The sequence below is a fragment of the Aegilops tauschii genome, chromosome 7 (genome assembly GCF_002575655.3).
Source record: "Aegilops tauschii subsp. strangulata cultivar AL8/78 chromosome 7, Aet v6.0, whole genome shotgun sequence".
NCBI lineage: Eukaryota > Viridiplantae > Streptophyta > Magnoliopsida > Poales > Poaceae > Aegilops > Aegilops tauschii.
The window spans coordinates 105134074-105142482 of record NC_053041.3 but is presented as its reverse complement, the minus strand read 5'-3'; the positions used below and the strand labels follow the sequence as shown (position 1 = coordinate 105142482).

The window sequence follows — 8409 nt, the reverse complement described above, 5'->3', positions numbered from 1 at the left end:
GTCCGGTCCCATAACTAGCACTATGGTTTGTTTGATCCCAGAACTAGCACCATGGGTTGTTTGAGCCCAGAACTACCAGTATGGGTCGTTTGAGCCCAGAACTACCAGTATGGGTAGTCCGAACCCACAATATAAAAATGTTGTTCTACGTTGACTATTAGTTTGCTAGATGTGTACTCGTTGACACAGTTATCATCCAACACTTGAGCACTCCATTGTTTTCTTAAAGCAACAATTTAACTTTCCATTTATAATGCAGAAAAGGGCATATTTTGACAATCCAGATCCCATCACTAGTACTTTTATGTGGGTTGTTGTAGGGACCATGGATTCGAAGGTATACGACGCAATCGTGCGGAAGATGACAAGATGTGCATCATGCGCCAAGAGATGGACAAGAAGGTGGAGCGAGATGGGCCAGAAGGTGAAACAAGAGCATGCAGCCTGGACCGGATGATGAAGGAAGAGCGTGCAACCGTGGACCGGATGATGGAGGACGAGTGTGCAGCCATGGATTTTTTTGTGGAAACTTTTTTGTTTGGACAAATTTTGACCAAAAATGGTTTTGAATTTGAATTCACCAATTCCGAGGTTTCCTCTATAAACTTCTTTTTTGGCCAAATTTTGACCAAAAATGGTTCTGAATTTGAATTTTGCTTGTAGTTTTTTTTTTGTGAATCTTTCCCAGATTGAATATAAGGGTAGTGTACATTTTTGCGAATTTATTTGATTTTGTCTAGAAACTTCCAATTTTGGCCAAATTTGACCAAGAATGCTCCTGAATTTGGATTTTGCTTCTAGTTTTTTTTTTTTTGGTTCATCGTAACTTCTTCAAATTTCTCAGATTGAATATAAGGGTATTGTTCTTTTTTCTGAATTTGTTCAAGAATCTCTGGGCACTTCCATTTTTTGGTCAAAATTATTTTGGAAGCATTTAGCTAGCCTTAGGTCATTATGGGCGCTTCATTTGTTTACCTCGTTTGTGACCGAAAATTTCTTCCACAATACACGAGCTCCATCATGGCCCTTTGTCGGGTTGCACACCGCCTCACACGAGTATTCAAGCTGAACATCAGTGACCACAATGGCACAAAAACTCATCATATTTGAAACTATACAGCTAGCTATGCATCATGGGTCGGCGCCCGGCTCAGAGCCACATAACATGGACTTCACAAGGATATCATTTGTATACAATACTGAATAAATGTGCAAACTCCCAGCAAATAATTTCTACAGATAGTCTTGCAGTTGCAGCAACAACATTGAAAAGTCATAACCTATTCCAAGGCAAACACTAGAATATTGGCAGCAGAAATCCAAAGCTGAATTATGCAAAGTATATCGAAAAGATGCACAAGAAAATGTAAGCCAAAGATCTCAAGTGCATACAGATAAGATGCAGTGGAGCGCCGAGTCGCTGAGACATAAATCAAAATCATTAATCCACAAGGTACTGATACACTGACAGGTCCAAGCATAGTAACAGAAACAATTCCAAGAGACACTGGACTACAGGTCGACTTCACAAGACACCGCACGAAATGATCATGTATGTCCTCATTTCCGGCTTCATCATCTCCAGCAGTAACGCCAACAAGCAAAGTAAGACTAATAAATCAATGGAAAAGCTTAAGATGTTATATAATCTAAGGGGCAAAAAGATATCTTTTGTGACAAGGATTGAAATGTCTATTAGAAGACACATATATTGCCAAGTGCAAGGAAGAAGGATAATAGTCATTACCAAGTAATGAAGGAGATTTTATGGCAGTTTGAATATTCAAAGGAAATTTGCTAATCAATAATTACTCATAAATGTCTGGTCAATCCTTAAGCAGACTACTGATATTAATAGTGCTATAGGTTCCACTAGTTAGAAACCTCCTGATGAAAATAAAATACATGCACAGAACCATAGTTAGCATTTGGCAATGGACATGCAACAAAGCAATAATCATATTATTACTGTTCTAGCTTTTAATTAATTAGCCTAATGATGATAAGAACAGGAGGAGCTCACTTGAAAATTTCAGTCACATGCAAATTTTACTATATAACAGGCTAACATACTGATGTTGGATAAGGCAACATTGACAGCTGCTAGCTAAAAATTGTACATACTGTGCCATCCAATGGACAATTCTATGAACCGTTTATACGGTAGTAGATGGAGTAGTATTTAAAACCTGTGCATTGCTTTTCATGGCAACCGAATTTGGTTGGTCCAATCATAACACAGCAGTTAACACGATATAACAGCTCATAAGTGTGGATGGTTGGTCATGTTCTGAAAGAACTATTTGGCTGCAGCATACCTTCAGAAGTGAATTAATAATATGGTGTACAATGAAGCTAATTATTCACAGTCTTCTTACCATCAGAATCAACGATAAGAGACATGCAGTGAGGTTGGAACAAGTTTATGATAAGTTACCTTTATAACAAACTCAAAGTATCCAATATCAGAATCCAGTGTAGTCGGAGTATAAGGCTTGATTACTTCCTCACCAGTAGCATCCTTCCCTCTGCAGTCAGTTAACAAAATACATAAAACAGAATCAGAATATTCGACTCACTGCATGAACCAAAAAGAATGAACATTCAACACAACATGATAACTGTAGACCAGGATATAAGCAGTAGAAGTGTTCAGACCTGCAGCTTATATATGGGCCAATTGCAAGGCCCAACACAGAAGTAGGTGTGTGGAGAGCAAATTTGAACTTGGCCACATTATGACCGATCTGTCTCTTCTGCACAAGATCATAGCACATCCATTAATATTTATATTATACACAAACTTCAAAAGCAGTAATCTTGAATACAGCAAATAATTTTGTCCAGTGGATAGTAAGTGTGAAAATGAATCACACAAACAGTTTAAAAATCCCCTAGAATCTGCAGGTGCAGAACCATGCGAACTAAATAGTCGAATCATGCTGCAACTTTGGATGAAGTGTGAACATGAAGTCACTGTGGATTCAAATATATCAATATTATCTGTAGCAATTCTTGACCTTGCATTGCAGGTAACTTTTACTTGTACTCCCTCCGTTTCTTTTTAGTCTGCATATTAGATTTGGTCAAAGTCAAACTTTGTCAACTTTGACTATGTTTAGAGAAAAAAATATCAAGATTCACAATATGAAATCAATATTGTTAGATGCATCATGAAATTAATTTTCATACCATATAGTTTTAGTATTGTAGATGTTGATATTTTTTCAAATAAAGTTGGTCAAACTTTACAAAGTTTGACTTTGAACAAATCTTATATGCAGACTAAAAAGAAACGGGGGGAGTACCTGATATTACAGTTTGTTGTGAAAATAATTTATGTTTATGACCTATATTAGTTTTTTTCGAACTTTAATTAGTTAGCAACAGGGGTACAATCAGCATAAAGCCATTTAAATCTCCCTTACGTAGTTTTGCAGCCAAACTGTAGTTCTACGTTGCACCAGGACTTCCGGAGCCTCCGACTTCTGGAGCCTCCACAAGGAATGCTTCTGGTCAGCCGCATCCATAACTTCCGGAGCGTCCACAAGCTCTACGGCTTGCTTTACCAGCAATCGAAACACTCAGTCCTTGACATGCAAATGGAACCAAACAGGGAAGAACTTTCCATCTTTTCAGCAGAAATAATTCGATTTGGTGACCTTTGTAAACATCCCCAACTAGAAACACCATGTTAACAGTGAATGAACTGGGACTACGGCGAGGATTTAAAGTATAAGTCAAATTAGCTTAGAGGCAGGGATTTACATACAAGCATGAAGTTCAATACAACAAACTCCAGTTTGACGCAACAGAGCACATGGTAAGGAAGGCCTTAAACATCTGGATTTATAAGCAGTGATACTTTGATCACTGCAATTAGCTTACTGTAGATAACAATGGCTATCTATTGAACAATTTGGTTTCCATTTCAATATTACCAAGGGAAAAACGTTGTGCACACGGATGCCAAATTTCCCTGATACATTTATATGTTTATATACACAAGCCGCTTCATACACTTACGAAGTCATGCATTATGCTCTCCCATGTGGTGAAGTTTGTCATTCACTTTCTAACAAATACTAGATTCTATACTTCACCAGCATCTTCCGTATGGCATATCTTGGGACGCTATTTAAACAAGTATGCTTCTGAAAATTATGCATTTCACTTCGACATGTATACTGTAAGGCACCTAAATTCTCATGAGCTTGCATAAACATAATGCATGTTAAGAGCATTACACATCAAAACATTAAGCACTAAGCACATGAATGGATATCATAATCATATTCTCATCACATATTCAAGTGGAAGCAATATAAAAAATCTTAGATCCAGGCTTCGAGCAAATTTGTGACTTATAAAATATTACCTTGCTGACGTGATTTCAATGGATATAACTGCAGCGAAATCATACATGTCACTGATACTGCCTTTCCCTCAAGGTTTTCTGATTTAATACAGAAAAGGTCAGTACATCTGGTTTTATTCCCCTGTCTACCATTTCTTCAAAAAGATCTTGTGCCTTCTCTATTTCTCCCTGGCTGCAATATCCACTTATAAGAGCTGTGTATACATATTGATCAGGAGTGAGCCCTTTCTGCAACAATTCATCAAATCGTCCCCGGGCTTCCTCCAAAAAATCGGCTTTGCACTGCCCATCTATCAATACGGTGTAAAAGGGTACATCAGGTTCAATTTCCATTTTTTTCATAGAGCTGAGCAACATGTTCTGCTTTGCTCTAAGAAGATAGATCCTTCTCTCCTTACTAACGCCCTGCCAGCACCGCTGCAGGTACTCTTTTAGGTGACCATCCAGTAGCACGGTATATGCAATTACATCAGGCTTAATACCTAAGTTTATCATCTGATCAAACAATTTGCAAGCTTCTTCCATCTGGCCAACCTTGCAGTAACCATTCATTAGTACAGTGTATACAATAACATCAACAGAAAGTCCTCGCTGAACCATATCATGAAACCATAAGCAAGCATTGTGCATATCTCCTGTCTGACAATAGGCTGATATGAGTTTGCTATATGAAATTACATCAGGAATAACATTATTTTCTAACATCATGCTGCAAACTGTTGAAGCTCCCTGGGCATTTCCATCCCTACAAAGGTCATTCATCAACTTTGAACATGAGAAATGATCCACAAATTTTCCTTGCTTAGCAACCCTAAGAAAAAGCATGTAAGCATGATCAGTCCAGCCTGAATGCAAATAGCCACAAACCATTGAACTGTACAATACTTCAATGTGATCGATTCCTTTCTCTTCTACTATATTAAATAACACCTCAGCTTCACTAAGGTTGTCACTTCTGCAAAACCCATCAATTATTATACCATAAGTGAGTGAATTAGGCTCTAACCCTTGATCCGCCATATGGTCTAGAAGGTGAAACACCTCCGTAACAAGACCATTCTTGCAGAATCCACTGGCCAATATGTTATATGTAACTACATCTGGCTTTACATTTGCCTTCAGCATCACTTCAAATGCTTGACGTGCATTTGGTACATCTCCCTTCAAACAATAACCCTTGATCACGCATGTATAGTGAATTCTGTCAGGTGTCAGACCCTCAGCCTTCATTTCTCTCAGTAGCTTAACCGCCTCATCCATGTTACCAAGCTTGCAGTAAGCATAAATGGCAATGTTATACAGAACCCCATCTACGTTGAGTCCCGAATCTCGCAGTTTCTGGAAATGCTCTGTAACCTCAGATGTCATGCCTAACTTCGTAAAGCATTGTAGAAGATAACTTGCAATGTGGCAATTTGTTTCGAAACCATGGGATACCATGGCTTGATAATGATCCAACACCTTGAGTAAGTTGCCCGCTTTGCCGTAACTCCGAATGAGATAGCTATAACCATATATATCTGGGGTGAAGCCTTGTCTCGTCTTGTCCTCCAAGAGCATTTCAACCTCCTGCAGTCTCATTTCCTTGGAGAGCCCATCCATTACCATGTTATAAGCGATGGGCTCAACTTGAACCCCCTCCCTGCTGATCTCTTGCAGAATAGCATAAGCCAAATCAATCTTTCCGCAATCACACAGACCGGCTATAAATGATGAGTATGCATTTATATCTGGTTTCACCCCCATTTCAATCATCTCAGCCCACACTTGGAATGCTTTGTCTGCCTTCTTTTCTCGAAAGAGAGACCAGGTGATAAGGCCTAACGAGTGAGCATCCAAAGTCAATCCAAAGAGCTTAATTTGATCATAAGCTGATACAACAATCTCCGAGTCACCGCTCTCAGCTGCAAATTTGAGAAGTATGTTGCAAGTCAAAACTGACGGGACAATTCCAAGCCTAAAGAGGTCACCAAACAGCCCTATTGTGTCCGGTGCACTGCAACAAGAGGTGCATGTCGTGATCAAGGAATTAGTCGCAAACAAGAGAGCATACGAAGTAGTGCACGTCCTTCTGAGCTGATCCATGAGCGGCACGATCTCAGGGCCGCCGCCGCCGCCATCAGCCTGCAAGAGGATCTCACGGAACAAAGAAAACAGCATTCTCCCCTGGCCCTTATGTGACAGAACGCGGATGATCTCCGTGTAGGTAGCGAGGTCATGGCGAAAGCCGATGCTCTCGGTGTCCTTGAAGTAGGCAAACGCGATGGCAGGCTTCCTCTCCAGGCGCTGAAGAGTCCTGACGACGCCGGCGGAGCCCAGGCTCGGAGCGAAGCTCCTTCTCCTGGTAATCTCACCGGGAGCGCAGTCCCTTCTCCGGAAAACCTCGCCGGGGGGAGCACAGCTGGGCCTCTCCTCACCGCTCGAGGTGGCGTCGTCGTCCAGGTGGTGCGCCCAGGCGGCGAGCACGGAGAGGCGGCGGCGGCGGCGATGGGATGGGGATGGCTGCCCCGCGGGAGGGGCCCGGGCGTGCCTGCGGCACTCGGCGACGCATTTGCGGCGCCACAGGAGCATGGGGACCTAGACTGCGCACATCCGGGAAGGGAATTGAGCAGGAGGATCGCCGGACGGAGACGACCTAGCTCGTACCTCGAGACTCGGCGGCCAGAGACCGCGGACGGGGTGGGAACCGCAGGAGCGCGCCGCGCGATGCCCCGAGGAGGGAGGGCGGGACGGAGGTGGCGGCGGCGGCGACGCGGCGGGGCGGGACGGCGGGGGAGTTTGGGGGAGGGGATTGGGTCGTCGGCGGCGACGACACGGCGGCTGGTCTTGGGGGGGCTTTGGGGAGATTTTAGCATGTCTTTTTACACCACCAATTCATCCATTCATTAATCTCAAAAAAGAAATCATCCATTCATTATGTACTCGCAAAAAAAATGTAATATCTGGTGAAATTCATCAGTAATGACATAAAAATTTGTCCCGCGTGCTTATTTTAGTTCGCGAACTCAAAAAAATGAAATTTTATCATGCTATTTTTGTCTGCATGTTCACTTTGATTCAACTCGTTTGAAAACAAGGCCAAGACGAATGAATTTTCGCCACCCCCAGTGATACCATGACAATGAGGAGAAGTTAATTTATCCCCACGAGAAGGATCTCAAGATGATGACTTCATCGGACAAATTCATCTCACCCGATGATCCTCTTCCAAATTCTTCGCACAAGCAGACTCGTCTTGCTACCGCATAGCTCCTAGACATCCTTGACAAGCCCATGGATGTCGTTTGGGGCGAGCGGTTTTTGCGTCGGCGTGCAACTAGCAAGCGACAGCAGGGGCGGGCTCGTGAAGGCTAACTGGGCAATGACCTGGCAAGGAGTTAGTGAGGGAGAGCTAGATCCGCCCGGAATTGGCTGCGGTGGTTCATTAGTGGGCTTGCGAGTGTGTGGTGTGTGCGGCTTGGAAGGTGGATTTAGGCGAAAGTTTTGTCTCCGGTCGTTACCAGAGACGACGATGACGACGCTTTTGAGTGTCGTTTCCTTCTTGTTGGCATCGCCGAGGAGATACTTCTAGCCACTACCTTTGCAGCTTTAGGGGAAACCCTAGATCCGTGTGATCGGGCATTGGAGGCACCATGGCATCGTTTCTCCCTTAGGGGGTGTTTTTGGAATTGGGCATCATTTAACGAGGTCGATGAAAGATAACGGTGTTGGCGTCAAGGATTTTATGGCGATGATGACATGGTGAGTGATGTCGGGGTCGAGGCAATAGTTGTGATAGTTCTTCTCCGACATGTTCTCGGGATTTGCCCTGGTTGTTTATTGTTGTGAAGTCGGAGCTGCAACGCATAGACCCGGTGGTGACGGTGATGGGTAACAGGTGGCATGTTCGTTGATCTTCAGTGCCGCCAACCTTGCATAGTCCCCCTTGGTACCTTTACGTCAGAATCGGAGCGGCGATGACCTGTCGCGCTTGATTGAGAGCTTGGCATGGACCTTCATGTGACTTTGCACATCCTCTATGGCATGGGTTG

General features: G+C 42.9%; 1 protein-coding gene across 4 annotated transcripts; it reads right to left on the bottom strand.

The window, feature by feature from the left end:
* Positions 1-1153: 1153 nt before the first annotated feature.
* Positions 1154-8050, bottom strand: LOC109749396 (uncharacterized). Of its 4 annotated transcripts, XM_073505969.1 has the most exons (5): positions 7957-8050; positions 4508-6719; positions 3429-3563; positions 2659-2756; positions 1154-2528 (listed from the first exon to the last, which is right to left on the bottom strand). In XM_073505969.1, exons 1-5 carry the CDS (start codon positions 8010-8012, stop codon positions 2387-2389), a joined length of 2643 nt encoding a protein of 880 aa, XP_073362070.1. In that variant the 5' UTR covers positions 8013-8050; the 3' UTR covers positions 1154-2386. The 4 variants fall into 4 exon arrangements, 1 of the variants encoding a protein (XP_073362070.1); XR_012190363.1 differs by lacking the exons at positions 1154-2528; positions 7957-8050 and adding an exon at positions 3021-3069 and having other exon boundaries at positions 3429-3680; positions 4379-7190; XR_012190364.1 differs by lacking the exons at positions 3429-3563; positions 7957-8050 and having other exon boundaries at positions 2471-2528; positions 4379-7190.
* Positions 8051-8409: the final 359 nt, after the last annotated feature.

Bases quoted from the DNA above. Each gene is read 5' to 3' on its own strand.
- LOC109749396 (XM_073505969.1), bottom strand. From the start codon at position 8,012: ATGGTGCCTCCAATGCCCGATCACACGGATCTAGGGTTTCCCCTAAAG. The intron at 6,720-7,956 runs GTAGTGGCTAGA...TGAGATTACCAG, and splicing joins TTTCCCCTAAAGCTGCAAAG to GAGAAGGAGCTTCGCTCCGA. The intron at 3,564-4,507 runs GTAGACAGGGGA...TTGCTGGTAAAG, and splicing joins AAGATCTTTTTGAAGAAATG to CAAGCCGTAGAGCTTGTGGA.